Source organism: Pan troglodytes, chromosome 9, assembly GCF_028858775.2.
Source record: "Pan troglodytes isolate AG18354 chromosome 9, NHGRI_mPanTro3-v2.0_pri, whole genome shotgun sequence".
Classification (NCBI taxonomy): domain Eukaryota; kingdom Metazoa; phylum Chordata; class Mammalia; order Primates; family Hominidae; genus Pan; species Pan troglodytes.
Window position 1 is genome coordinate 10859790 of NC_072407.2, and position 14658 is coordinate 10874447.

General features: G+C 41.0%; 1 protein-coding gene across 1 annotated transcript in view; it reads right to left on the bottom strand.

The window, feature by feature from the left end:
* Nucleotides 1-3915: 3915 nt before the first annotated feature.
* LOC451002 (interferon-induced very large GTPase 1) overlaps nucleotides 3916-14658 on the bottom strand; it is a 32999-nt gene continuing 22256 nt past the window's right edge. The window contains exon 2 of the mRNA XM_508265.8: nucleotides 3916-12275. Coding sequence (XP_508265.5) covers nucleotides 4990-12273 — 7284 coding nt within the window. The 5' untranslated portion in view covers nucleotides 12274-12275 and the 3' untranslated portion in view covers nucleotides 3916-4989. The remainder of the gene's footprint in view (nucleotides 12276-14658) is intronic.

Here is a 14658-nt window from a genome sequence, read left to right on the forward strand (position 1 = left end):
GAGGCAGAGGTTGCAGTGAGCCGAGATCGCACCACTACTGCGCTCCAGCCTGGGCAACAGAGTGAGACTCCATCTCAAAATAAATAAATCTGATAATCGTACAAACTTAGAACTAGAAAGACTGGTCTAATTTGTTTACAGAGTGAGGATTTTGAACGCAGGTGTCTCCCCTTCTTGATGATCTCATCCCTCCTGACTCCTGAGGTCTCCTGCCCCAGTGCCACCCAACCCACTGACACTAATCCTCTCCAATCCTAACCCCACCTTGATGGCAGCGCTACCCTCTCCACTTCTATCACAGAAATCCCCATCTCTACATAGTCATCTTTGCTTTATCCCAATTTACCTTTTTCCCATCTTTTGTGTGATTTCTTGAGAACGGCCTCTAAATCTCATTTAATAACCATGCAGCTTAAAATCCTGAGGAATTTATCAAAGACTTTTGAAATTTTATACACACTAATTTTGGTTTGAAAGTCAAGGTTAACATATATATGATACCTTGTTAAAGGATGTTAAAAATGTTTAATTCACACATAATATTCATACATGTTTATGCAGTACAGAGTGAGATTTTTAAAAACTTTTATTTAGCCTCAGGGTTACATGCGCAGATTTGTTATATAGGTAAACTCGTGTCATGAGGGTTTGTTGTACAGATTATTTCATCACCCAGGTACTAAGCCTGGGTGATGACAACTGCAGGCTGGCATTCTCTAACTCTCAACATTTGGCTTATACCTGCTTCTTCATCTTTCTGGTCCTCTCTCTCCTCCCACCCTCCACTCTCAGGTAGGTCCCAGTGTCTGTTGTTCCTCTCTTTGAGTCCATGAGTTCTCATCATTTAGCTCCCACTTATAAGTGAGAACGTGCAGTATTTATTTTTCTGTTCCTGCATTAGTTTGCTAAGGACAATGGTCTCCAGCTCCATCTATGTTCCTGCAAAAGGCATAATCTTGTTCATTTTATGGCTGCATGGTATTCCATGGTGTATGTGCAGGGTGAGATTTTGATACATGTATATAATGTGTAATGATTAGATCAGGGTAATTAGCATATCTATCACCTTAAACATTGATCATTTCTTTATGTTAAGATCATTAAAATCTTTTCTTCTCACTTTTTGAAAATATACAATGAATTATTGCTAACTATAGTCACCCTCCAGAACTATAGAACCCTAGAACTTATTCCTCCTATCTAGCTGTAATTTTGTGTTCTTTAACCAACCTCTCCCTATCCCTTTTACAGCCTTTCCCTTCCCAGCCTCTAGTAACCACTATTCTGTTTACTTCTATGAGAGCAACTCTTTTAGTACTGACCTATGAGAGAACATGTGTTATTTATCTTTTTTTTTTTCTTTTGAGACCAAGTCTTGCTCTCTCGCTCAGGCTGGATTACAATGGCACGATCTCGGTTCACTGCAACCTCTGCCTCCCTGGTTCAAACAATTCTCTTGCCTCAGCCTCCCAAGTGGCTAGAATTACAGGCGCCTGCCACCACGCCTGTCTAATTGTTTTTGTATTTTTAGTAGAGACGAGGTTTCACCTTGTTGGCCAGGGTGGTCTCAAACTCCTGACCTCAGGCGATCTGCCCGCCTCGGCCTCCCAAAGTGTCAGGATTACAGGCGTGAGCCACCACACCCGGCCAAACATGCATTATTTGTCTTTCTGTGCTTGGCTTATTTCACATTAGAGACTTTTATGAATTCATCAAACAAACATAAAAAGCATTCTGAAAATGGTAATTGAACAGTGAGCAGTTTGTGGGCGGCAAGCCACCCAGGTGCTGAGGCAAGAGACCAAGGGCACGAGCTGTTCCAGTATAATATATAAAATATACTATACTATATTATATTATAATATATATTATATATAAAATAATATATATAAAATAAGAATAGTTATACTAGATATATATCTTAGATATGATTATATATGAATATCATTAATCATTAGTTTGTAATAATTATTCTTTATTCCAATATTATAATAATCCTTGCTCTACAATCATAACCTAGGAAAAACCAGGCCATACAGAGATAGGAGCTGAGGGGACATAGTGAGAAGTGACCAGAAGAGTGCGAGCCTTCTGCTATGCCCAGACAGGGCCACCAGAGGGCTCCTTGGTCTAGTGGTAATGCCAGTGTCTGGAAAGACTCCCTTTGCCAAGTGGACTGTGGTCTAGCAGTAGCGTCAGTGTCAAGGAAAAACACCCACTACTTAGCAGACCAGGAAAGGGAGTCTCCCTTTCCCCGGGGGAGTTTAGAGAAGACTCTACTCCTCCACCTCTTGTGGAGGGCCTGACATCAGTCAGGCCCGCCCGCAGTTATCTGGAGGCCTAACCGTCTCCCTGTGATGCTGTGCTTCAGTGGTCACGCTCCTAGTCCGTTTTCATGTTCCATCCTGTACACCTGGCTCTGCCTTTTAGATAACAGTAGCAAAATTAGTGAAAGTACTAAAAGTCTCTGATATGCAGAAATAATGGCATCAGCTGTCTCTCTCTCTCTCCCTCTGTCTCTCTGCCTTGGCTGCCAGGCAGGGAAGGGACCCCTGTCCAGTGGACATGTGACCCACGTGACCTTATCTATCATTGGAGATGACTCACACTCTTTACCCTGCCCCTTTTGCTTTGTATCCAATAAATAACTGCGCAGCCAGACATTCAGGGCCACTACCGGTCTCTGCGTCTTGGTGGTAGTGGTCCCCTGGGCCCAGCTGTCTTTTCTTTTACCTCTTTGTCTTGCGTCTTTATTTCTACGTTCTCTTGTCTCTGCACATGGGGAGAAACCCACCAACCCCGTGGGGCTGGCCCCTACACAGTTTTTAAGGATACAGTGATGTGAGAGACAGGCACCATGTGGGGCAGGGGTTCTGCTTCTATCATATTTCCATTTTGTTGTTTTAGGAGATCCTTCCAACTCTCACTAACATTATTTTCCAGAGAACAAAAGAAAAACTATACTCTCCAAGAACATGTTTCCTTTGTAATTTTTCTGTCCTCAAACTTTTTCTGGAGAGATGAGTCATTTGACCTGACATTGAGAATAGGCTTGAAGCCCTTTGAGAGGACAAAGGAGATAGAGTCAGCATTCCTATCTCCATGCTCTGAAGATCCAAGTCACTTGGTTACTGCTCCCCGGGCTGTCTATTTTCACTGTTTATAGAAGATAGAGTACACCTGTAAATGGAAGCCAACGGGTGCGTTTATGTCCAACATGAATAAATTGTCTTCTTTGCACCAGGATTCCTTTAGATCATCAGCTTTGAGAACCTAGCATAAGGTGTAGGTTTGCAGAAGGGTGATTTCCTTCCCTTCTCAGGCCCTGGTTGGATTCAGAGTGTTCTTCATTTTTATTCTAATCATGAATTTATGGCTCAAATGGTGTGAAGAGTCACATATATGCCCAATTTGGAGGAAAGCATTCATTACACTTTTATGTATAAAAATAAATTCCTTATTGAAATATTAGAACCCAGTTAAGTGTATTAGGAGATTTGTAAAAACTGTATACTTTTTTTTTTTTTTTTTTAACACGGAGTCTCGCTCTGTCACCCAGGCTGGAGTGCAGTGGCTTGTTCTCAGCTCACTGCAAACTCTGCCTCCCAGGTTCAAGCCATTCTCCTGCTTCAGGCTCCCAAGTAGCTGGGATTACAGGTGCCTGCCACCATGCTTGGCTAAGTTTTGTATTTTTAGTAGAGATGGAGTTTCATCATGTTGGCCAGGCTGGTCCCAAACTCCTGACATCAGGTGATCTGCCTGCCCTGTCTCCCAGAGGGCTGGGATTACAGGCATGAGCCACCATGCCCGGCCTTAAAACTGTATACTTTTTGATATTTTTCTTTAAGTAATCAGTTTAAAATAATCAATGAATCATTTTAAAATAACCAATCTAATTGAACCTTGTCCACAGACTTCATTAAAATGGTACATTTTATTTGGTCATCATAAATTTTTTTCCAAAAGCCAATTCTCAGACTTGTACATAACACCAAGCTTTGAATAACAAAGCTTTGTGACTGTTTTTTTTTTTTCTTAGCATGCGCAGGGAATTGCCAACATACCAGGGAAGAACAGGGTGAAAGTTACTGAGAAAAACAGTTATTTGATTTCTACTTCCCATATTTGCTTGATAATGTTTCCTGAATTGATGACATCCCTATCTTGGTCAAGTCTCTGCTTTATTCTTTCCTAGAACAGAATATGCCTAAATATTGCTATGGTTGGGACTCATGAATGTTTTTACATGTAAAGATTAATAACTTTTCCTTAAAACTTTAGAGGGTGAAAAAAATCCACTTAAACATTGAAAAGTCTGGCTGGGCTCAGTGGCTCATGCCTGTAATCCCAGCACTTTGGGAGGCCGAGATGGGTGGATCACTTGAGGTCAGGACCAGCCTGGCCAACACAGTGAAACCCTGTCTCTACTAAGAATACAAAAAAAATTAGGAGTGATGGTGTGTGCCTGTAGTTCCAGCTACTCAGGAGGCTGAGGCAGGAGAATCACTTGAACCCGGGAGGTGGACGTTGCAGTGAGCCAGTTTATAGCTTTCAGTCAAGACATGTATATTGGTTGAAATACTGATACAGTTATTCTATAGAAATTTGTTGCAGCCTGAAATGATTTTGATTTTTCTCTGTTAAAATGACTTTCTCTGATACTTAAATATTTTAAAATAAAAAAGCAATATCTAGAATAATAGTTTAAAATACAAAATAGGTTTCTAAAATGAATGTTATTTGATTTCATCATATATTAACAGATTTTAGTAAGTTGTTTTTAAACTAGAGGAATTGAGGCAGAGAGAAATGAAGTCCTTTTACTGGAAATTTTCATCTCTTAATGTGTTAATTGATTGATTTTTACACATTTCATTTTAAACATGGAAATGATGAAGGTTCTAATTGTAATGAGTAGTTGTTTTTGGATTGTTCAGGTACACTGCCTCTTTTCTTCAGACACTGGGGCTCTTTTGTGGTCACTGAGTATTACTGTTTTTTCAAGTCTTCAAGCACGTCTTGCTTTGTGATTTTGGCCCATGCATTGGGGATTTTACCTTTACCTGCAAATTTTTTCTGATATTTTTCTTCTAGATTTGATCTGAAGTGAGAGACAAACCATTTCCAGTATAGCTGGATGGAGGTATCTGGGGTGATGCTCCACATGGCATAATCCCCTCCTGCTTGTCGATAGTTCTTAAATGGGAAATTCCTGCCATCCCTCAAAACCAACAAACAATCACTTGCAACCAAACTAGTACAGCAATCAATGACAAAATCATCTGTTTCATACCATTCCTCCCCATTGACAGCCTGAGGACGGTGGAAGGGAACACTATGGTCTCCTTCATGTGTAGGAATTGTGTTTGTACAAATTGCTCCACAGCTGGGACACTGTTTCCAGCAGCCACAGAGATGTTCAGAGAGCATTTTCTCAATTTTAGAAACCATGGCTTCTATAGGCTTACTTGAATAATTCTGTTCTATTTTCTTCATTGTGAGATCCAAAGCTGCACTCATGGCTTCTTTAAGAAATTCAGTATGTTTTATCTCCTGGTGTTCAATGCTTATCAAGTCCCTTCGTGGAAAGATCAAGTTGCACCCCAGGCAATCACAGAATAAATCCAACCACTCAGAAGCAGTGCTGCTTTTATCTTTAGCTACTGATGTGGATTCATGGATGGCAGAGAGGATGGTATTCTTGATATCAATTAAGCTTTTTTCAAAAAAAGTCTTCATTTTTTCACCTCCATTGTCTGAACAATATCTTTTAATGTGATTTTTGATGTAACTCCTAAAAAATGATTTTGAATTATGAAGGTATTCCCAGTAATTATCAAAGTTTTCTTCTTCTGCCAGAGAGAAGAGAATGTGTTTCTCCAGGTTAGTCCTGTTTCCATTGAACGCAGGGCAGGTAGCTCGCATGTCCCCCGCAATTTTAAAGGTCATGTCCTCCCATATAGTAGTGGAGACTGCAGGAGTGAGCTTATACCACAGAACATCAACAAATGTTTTGATGGAGGTTGCTCCTTGACAGGAGATCTTAAAACTCGTGAAGAAATCATCTTTCTTACTTTCTAGGTAGTTTACAGGATCATTTGCTCTCTTGAATGCCCTGTGCATTTCCTTAAAATTCTCTCTTGCTCTTTGAAATAAACACACACATAAGTCAATGATAAATGTATTTGTAAATGTGTATCTTTTCTGAGTAGAGGCAGATTTCACTTCTTCTTCTATTGTCTTTAGAATCTCATGGAAATAATTTGGATTGTAACCACACTGTTGCTTCCACATGTTGTTAATAATTTTATTAAATCTTGAAACAATGTAGTCAGTAGTCATATTAATGAACTCTTTCTCAAAGACTGTTAATGTCATTGGGATATGGTTATATTTCTTATTCACTTTGATATGTTTATCATAATTGATTTGAAACTTCTCTGCAGAATTTGTCAGTAGACCCACGACATTCGTCTTGTTTTTGAAATACTCCCAAAGGATGTTTTCAGAATCCAAATCAATGTCAGGCTCTGTAACTTGCGGGAGAGTTGTGGATACATCACACACCCACTTTTTCCAAAGTTGATTGAATTTCTCGTGTAACTCTTCCTCACTCAATTCTTTGCCCTTTACAGTTAAAGTCAACTTCCGGGTTTTTTCCAATAATTCTTTTTCATAATCTGTCTTTTTCTTATTCAGCCTTTCTTGACTTTGGTTTTTAAAACTAATGAGCTCATTGGCTTGTCTTTTGCTATCTGAAATAAGTTTTTCTTTAAGGACTATTAGCTTATTTTCAAAGTTTGCTTTCCATTGAATCAGTATTTTGCTACATGGGCCTTCATTAAAATATTTTTCAAGTTCTTGCTTGACAACTTCATATTTTTCTGTAACTAGAACCTCAAATGTGCTTGCTTCAAGTGTCTGGATTTTTCCATTCTGAATCTGGTTGATCAGCTGGTTCTGCAAGCCCAGCACGTGACTCCTCAGCTCCCAGGTCCAGTGGTTATACATGGTTTCCAGTTTGTTCATGGCCATGACTTCTTGGGTGTTCCTGAAACTGAAAATAAAGTTCTCATTCATCAGGCCTCTCCACAAATCTTGAACTCGGGATTTTACATCTGATATCTTCATGATGTTTCCCCTGGATTCCTGTGTGGCAGTCATAAGAATTCTACTTTTCAGTTGCTGTACATTGTGGCTGTAGCGAGGATTGGGAGGGGCCATTGGGGGGTTGCCATCCCAGAGGTGAGCAAAGTAGTAGACGTGAGTATTGACATCAAACCTAATGACATCACTGAAGCAGGTTACATCTAAGCACTGTTCTTGTTCAGCAGCTATTGCTGCCATTTCATCTAGTTTCTGCTCTAGCCGTCTTCGTCCATCCATAGTTTGGTCCGTAGCTGTAGCTTCCCCCACATTCTGATGGACAAAGAGGCAACTTGGAAAGATTTTTACTTGTTTCATTCTCAGAAAGGCTTGGACAACTATTTGTAGGATATCTTGCATCTCTGATGGATTCTCCCCAAAAATATTGATCAGAGTCAAGTTTGCAAGTCCAATGACAAAAGTTGCCAACTCGTTGTCCCTATCCTTGGATTTGTTGCTGTGTTCTGGTGCCCGAAGTCCTTCTGTGTCCACAGCAAGCACAAAGTCAAAGCCAAGTTCCTCCGTGAATGTCTCCTCCACCTTGAGGAGCTGCATATAGGCCCCTTGGGTACATCTGCCTGCACTAACAGTGAACTGAAGCCCAAAAAGGGCATTCAGCAGGGTGGATTTCCCTGAGCTCTGCAAGCCAAGGATAGAAAGAACAAATAGCCGTTTGTCTCCAAGTTTCTCAGAGACCTTGTCAAAAACAGCTGCCACCCATGTTAGAGGCACATATGCTGCATCCCCATCCATCAGCTCAGTGGGAACACCAGATATCATCAGGTCTGCGGCAATTTGGGGAAGTGAGAAAAAAATCTTTTTTATGGAGGAAGCTTCTTCCAGAGCTTCATAAATCTGACCAACTTCTCTGAGAAGTTGCTCAATTCCCAAAGTACAGTCACTAATCTCTGTGGAAATGGCTTCTATCTCACTTTGTAGGCATATCAGGGAGTTACTATTAGGTGCCTTTTGCTTTACTGTTTGAACCAGTGACCACCAATATTTTTGCTTCTCATGCAGGTCTTCCAAGTGTCCTGCAGTCAGTTTGTCCAAAAATACACTCAGCCACTGCAAGAAGTACAGTTTGGTGTGAATTTCTGAATGCTCTTGGAGAAACTGAAGGACAGATTGCATTAAATCATTGAGAGGAAGGGCTCTGGCCAACTGTTCATGCCGTATTATTTGTTTATCTGTCTCAATCTCACTCTTGTGTTGTTCAATGCTCTGATTTCCCTTTTCTCTAAGATGATAGAGTTCTTTGTCCTTCTTACACCAGTGGTGCCACAGTTGTCCCTGAAGGGGTAGTAATTTTTCCTTAATCTGAGATAATTTCATTTTCCCCAGGAAGGCCATTAGAGCCTGTGCCTTTTCTTTGGCTTCCTTGCAGTCTCTCTGGTCTTCATCAATAAGAAATCCTTGCTGGTGAGCAATCTGGGAACAGTCCTCCAAGCTGAGAGCAGTATCTGAGAGTTCTAGCAAGTATCTGATTGTAGTTGTGAGTTCCTCTGTTAATTCTGCCTCATTTCTATTCTTGATACCCATTCTCATTCTTTGGCCAGAAATATTGGTCATGGTTGCTTCTTTGTCATCGAGCAAGCAGATCAATGGCCTTGATGACTGCCACAAGTTACGGACAATTTTTCGGTTTCCTTCATTGTCATCGGAGGCTGACATGAGGACCACAATGACAGTAGACACCTCCTTCAGGAAGCTGAGCTGCTGCTCATGTTCTTTTGCATCTCCATGAAGATTGGTGAAGGTCACACAGTTGTCAAATCTGTCCTCATCTTCCCCTCCTGGACAGAACCAATAGATTTCTACCACGCCCCCCATCAAGAGGCAATCTTTCCTGCTTCCTGTGCAGTGTCGGTGAAAAAACACATCATGTTTCTGTTTACTGAGAAGACAGTTCATAATCTGAGATTTAGAAGCAGAGAGGCCATTTCCAACTCTTACGAAGGACACAATTGAGGTAGAGACACAGCACATCTGCTGATTCTTATAATAGTTCTTCCCTTTTGGTGATTTCCTTGCTTCCTGCCAACTTCTTGTAATTTGACGGAGAGACCAGAGAGAGAATTCAATCTGAGAAGTACAGGGATTAGGCACCAAAAGGGGGAGGGCAAACTGACAAGTGGAAAGTTTGGCCAAAATATATTGTCTGGCAAAATTATCTGCACAGTGAAAAATTGTCATCTGAATATCCATTGGGTGAATGTGGGGTCTAGGCTTAGTGGATGAAGATTTAGTGGGACTATCACTGTCTTCAAAAAAGTTTTCATATGGATCAAAAGCCTCATCTTCCTGATCTGAAGCATTTGGATGTACTTGGTGTTCTGTGTTTCTATCATCTTTGAAGACTAGGTATCTCAGCTCATAATCCATCATCAGTAGTTTCTGCAGGAAATAGAAGGGAAGCTCCTGTTCAGAGCTGGGCTGGGTGTTATACACAGAAGTCTTATAGATGAGATGGAAATTAGCTTTGCTCAATTTTTTTGGGTAGTAATGTTCTAGACCTAGACGCTGGAGTAAGTCTAGGAAGGCTCCATTTTTTATCATCTCCCATTTGTTATTTTCATTGTCATGTGGTTCATGGGGCTGTTTCTTTCCATAGAAGAGACTTTGCTTGCTCACCTCTTCCATTTGCAAAGAAGAGATGGTGACTTCTTCATAATCCCCATTAATGAGCAATCTCAAGTCTTTCTCTAGGTTTTCCCAATCGTGATCTGCTCCAGGTTTGGTGAGGACATGTGCAACTTCTTTGGACAATGATTGTCCCATGTGATGTCTCATTAATGACATGCGTTGTGTTTTCTCTTCTGAAGAAATAGCTGTGTCTCCAACTGTGGCTGTCAGACCTGTGAGAACCAGGAATGCCTGAGCCCTATAGCTGCAAATATTCTTAAGCTCCTGGTATTTATTTTGGGCGGTTTGCATTTCATCCAGTAGGAAGCTTAACTCATCACACCCCAAGAGACTCTGAAAAGTATTGTTGATCACATGATATCCTGCAGCAGCTGCAATGGAAAGTAGCAAGAGTTGTGTGTCTGTCTGCTCTGTTTTTTGGAGATAATTCAAGAAGCAGCTGAGAGCCAAGCTGACCTCATAAGTGGACTTTCTTTGAGCTTCCTCCACTGTTTCTGGGGACTCAGATTTGACCTTTACTTCCATGAGGTTATTCTGGGTTTCTTTTAAGATCTCAATTAATTGAGAAAATTGGGAAATATTCACCTGCTCCTGCTCTGAATCTGACTGGAAGATCCACTGCATGATGAAGTGAGCCTGAGGAAAGTTTGTCACTCTGTAGATGTGAGGATCCAGAAGGCTGCGCAAATGAGATTTAATACATTTAGTTTTATAAATGGAAGACTTTTTGCAAAAGTTGATGGTGTTTACTAGAAAATTCTGCAGACTCCAATCTGTGAGACATATATTAATCCAAGTGTCATAACTTTTTAGTTTTTGACTCAACATTTTCATGAAATTTATCAGTTTTTTAAGTTGCTCTTCAGGATCAGATACCTCCCAAGATTTTACATCCTCTAGAAAAACCCTGGCCTCCTTCCCAGCACTCAGTAACTCTTCCCCATTCTGGATCTGGGCAGTGATGCTAGTCAGAGCAGTGTAGCTGTCTTTCAGGAAGTTAGCCACCTGAAGAGGATTCTTAAAATTGCTTCTGTGGCTAGAGAGGATAATGTCCCAAACTGGCACCAACTGAAGCCCGCGGTCAATGACACACCAGGTTTGATTGCTGGCAATGAGGCCAGCTTTCCACTGGACAAGGCCATCTGCTTCTGGTGGGCCACCTGTTTGGGCCACAGATAATTGGACCTTGGTTTGGAGGTTTTGGGAAGTTTTGGTCTGAGTGGCTGTCTTCGAATGAGAGTCTGAAACATTCACACCTGCAGCAACTTTCACTCCAAAGCCACTGTAGCTGTCCCTTATGAAAATGTCCAGGGCCTCTGCAGACTGCTGCCTCACTTCTGCCAACTGCTCCGTGCAATAACCCTCTGAAATGGCTTTCCACCAGTAGATTCCTCCCAGGTGCAGAGGGCCTTGGTTAACATGAGAGCCAAACCTGTGGAAGAAGTTTATGATCCTGTGCCTCAGCAAAGAGAATCTGTCTGGGTTTGTTGTCTGACTCAGAAGGTCTTCAATGCATTTCAATTCCTGGACAGCAGGCTTGGATAACTGGAGCTGATCAATGGGAAAATGGCAGGAGGCCAGGGGGATATAGCTGAACTTGGTTGAGCAGAAATAAGAATTCTCAGAACTTGATTGTTGGGTTTCCTTGGATTCTGGATGTTTGCTGTGATCCAAACCAGCTTCTAGACTAAACCCCCAATTTCCGTCCTTGGCTGAAGTAGTTAAACTAAAGCCCAGCTTCTCTACCATCTGGGTAAACATGAATTCAGCCTGAGGAGATGTGAATTCCTTTGTTTTCATTTGTGTTCCTTGCTGAGGACCCAAAAGTAAGAACTCTTTGGGGACACTGAGCAACTCCTCTCTCTTCTCTGTCAGGCCCCTTTGGTGGCTGGCTTTGTAAATACCCTGGAGGGCCAGCCCTCCAGATGCCCATCTCACCACATCTCTATCTGGAAGGTTTTGCCTGTGGCACAGTGTCCACTCCATGAGGTTGAGTTGTCTCTGCAGGTTTTCCATGACTTCTCTTAGAGGCTCTTCAGGGGATGGCCAGTACTCTTCAGGGATGTCCATTGCTTGCCTCAGCTCTGCTTCTCTTGTCCTCACTGCCTCTTCCTGTCTCTGCTTCCCTTCTGTCAGCAAGTCCCTCAGCTCCTGCAGTGCCTGTTCTGCCTGCTTCTGCTTTCTCTTTGCCCTCTCCACCTGAGACTCCTGTAACACTGAAAGACTTTTTGAGTGTGACAGATTAAGCAGCTTCTCCAGGGCTCTTTTCTCCCATGGATGTTGTGTCTGGGATTTCAGCTTCTTGAGGTTGTTTTTGTCTAGGTGTTGTAAGGCCTGGGCACAGGTCACACCCAGGTGTTCCTGCAGCTTGGGTAACCAGTACTCAACATCCAGGCCCACTTCTCTCAGCATCTCTTGGAGGTCTTGCCTCCTTTTGCCTCTGAGCAGAGGGTCATCAGGGGTGTGCTCTCCTGTGGCCATGGCTGCATAAAAAACAGACACTCAGTTAGCTGACTGTTCTGACCTTAGGAAGTGTCAGCCACATGGCCAAAAGTGTAAGTATACTACTATGCAAGTCTACAAGGCTTTCTCATTCCTCATTTAATTGTTTTAACAAAATTTTTTAACACCCTTTTTTGTGTGCAAGCCATCATTGTGGATATTTTCAATGTGGATTGCCTTTGTGGTTTGCAGGGTGGGTTGCAACTTACTAGACTTATTTTGACAATTCCTTTTACATAGAATCAATTGCATGTAAAACATTAAGACGAGAGATGGAGTTTGAAAATATGCTTGAGTTTGAGTTTGGTAGCTTGATTTTTTTTTTTTTTAAAGAGTGATGGAACCAACAGATTATCTTTTCTTTACTAGTTTCTGTGAAAGCTGTGTTGCCTGGTTTCCTTCCTGTCTCTGTGTCACTTCTTCCTAGGGCATTTCATGATATTTATTTGCTTTCCTGCCCTCTTAAATGTGCTACTAACCTGGTTTATGCTTGTCACTCCCTTCTTACTCTTAATTTTCCCTAGTTAATATCATCTTTCTGTTACATTAATAGCTGTCTCTCTGTTGATGCCACCTTCATCTGTGTCTGTAGACTCAAATGCTCCCCTGTATTTAATGTTTTATTAATGTTATGTTTTTCCCCTCACTACCTTCAGTATATATCCTTGACCAGCAGATGAGATGAGATTTTACATGTTTCAATTTCATACGTTATTCAATTTCCCTTCCTCCTGTAATTCTTGTCCTGCTGAATGGCACCACCTTACTTCCAGGCCAATGGGCATCTTGCTCATCCTTCTTCTTAACATGAATTTAGTACATAGTATCTTTTCCATTTGTCCTCTTAAACCTCTATTTAATTTCACTTCTTTTTGACACTCTATCCGTTCTCCCTTAGATGTTGCCTTCATCATGTCTATCGGATTGCTATAATAGTCATTCTATCTTCTATGGTTTGAAGGTTTGTCCTCTCCAAAGCTTATGTTGAAATTTAATTGCCATCTTAATAGTATTAAGAGGCAGGAGAGATGATTAGTATTGAGAGGTGATTAGGCCATGAGGGCTATGCCATCATGGGTGGGGTTAATGCTGTTATGAAAGGTTGAATTTTGTCCCCTTTTGCCTCTTGTGCTTCTGCCATGTGATGACAAAGCAAGAAGGTCCTTGCAAGATGCTGACACCTTGACCTTGGACTTCCCAGCCTCCAGAGCTTTGAGCCATAAATTTGTTTATTATTAGTTACCATGTCTCAAGTGCTCTGCTATAGCAACACAAAACAGAGTAAAACACCATCTTGCAGTCATTTTTGTCTTGTGCATTTCTTCTTCCTCAATGTCTCTACAATTTAAATCTGCACGTTAATTAATGGTAAACTCAGCAGCTCAAACCAATCTTTCCAATGAAAGCCATTTGAAATAAGTAGAGAAATGTATAAGACAATTTTTTAAAGCCTTAAGTAATTTACCTGGTAAAAATATCTGACAGAAGAGGTAAATAATCTGAAGCAATAATGAATGAAAAAATTCCATTATAAATTAAAGACAAAGTTTAAGACCTTTGCAAACACTAAGTAAAAAAATTAAAGTAAAATAAAATAACTTTACAATCAGATGCATCAGAATAAAACTGCAGAAACAACAAGAACAACAACAAAACAACAAATACATGTAGAAAGTACAAATACAAGTAGAAAAAGAGTTTACCTTTAAAAACCTAACAGAGAGCTGATTTCTCAACAGCTATAGTGGAAGCCAAAAGAGAGTAGAATGGAGTATTTATTTCACTGAAACAAAATATCAGACAAAAATTTTATGTATAGTGAGATATTCTTAAAGAATGATCGTGGAAAAGGGACATTTACAACAAAAATTAAAGACTTACAGTTGCAAGATTATGGCATAGGGGCAAGCTGGCTTTATTGTCCCCACTCAGAAAACCAAAAACAAATATATAGCACTGAAATTTTTACCATCAATAACCCAGAGCTCAAGTATGAGGATGAGGCAGTTCCCAGGACCACACAGAAGTGGGAAAACTCTGAGCAGATGGTAAGAGAATCAAATTTCCACATCTGTAATGACCCTACACATTATTCTCTTTGGTACTAAGAACATAGAAAATCTCCCCTGACACCCAACTCAAAGTTTCTACACTGGAACAGGTGAAATTGAGGTGGTCAGTCAGCTTTCCCACTTTCTTGAGTCCCCTGTAAGTTGACCTGTCTTTGCCTTAACCCACAGGAAGCATCATGACTACCTAAAGGGATAAATATCCCTGAGGACAAGCAAAGACAAAGGGAGGAAGTGAGAATATCATCCACATCCTAGGGAATTCTGCTCTGTAACTTGGCCAAAGGAGATGCCA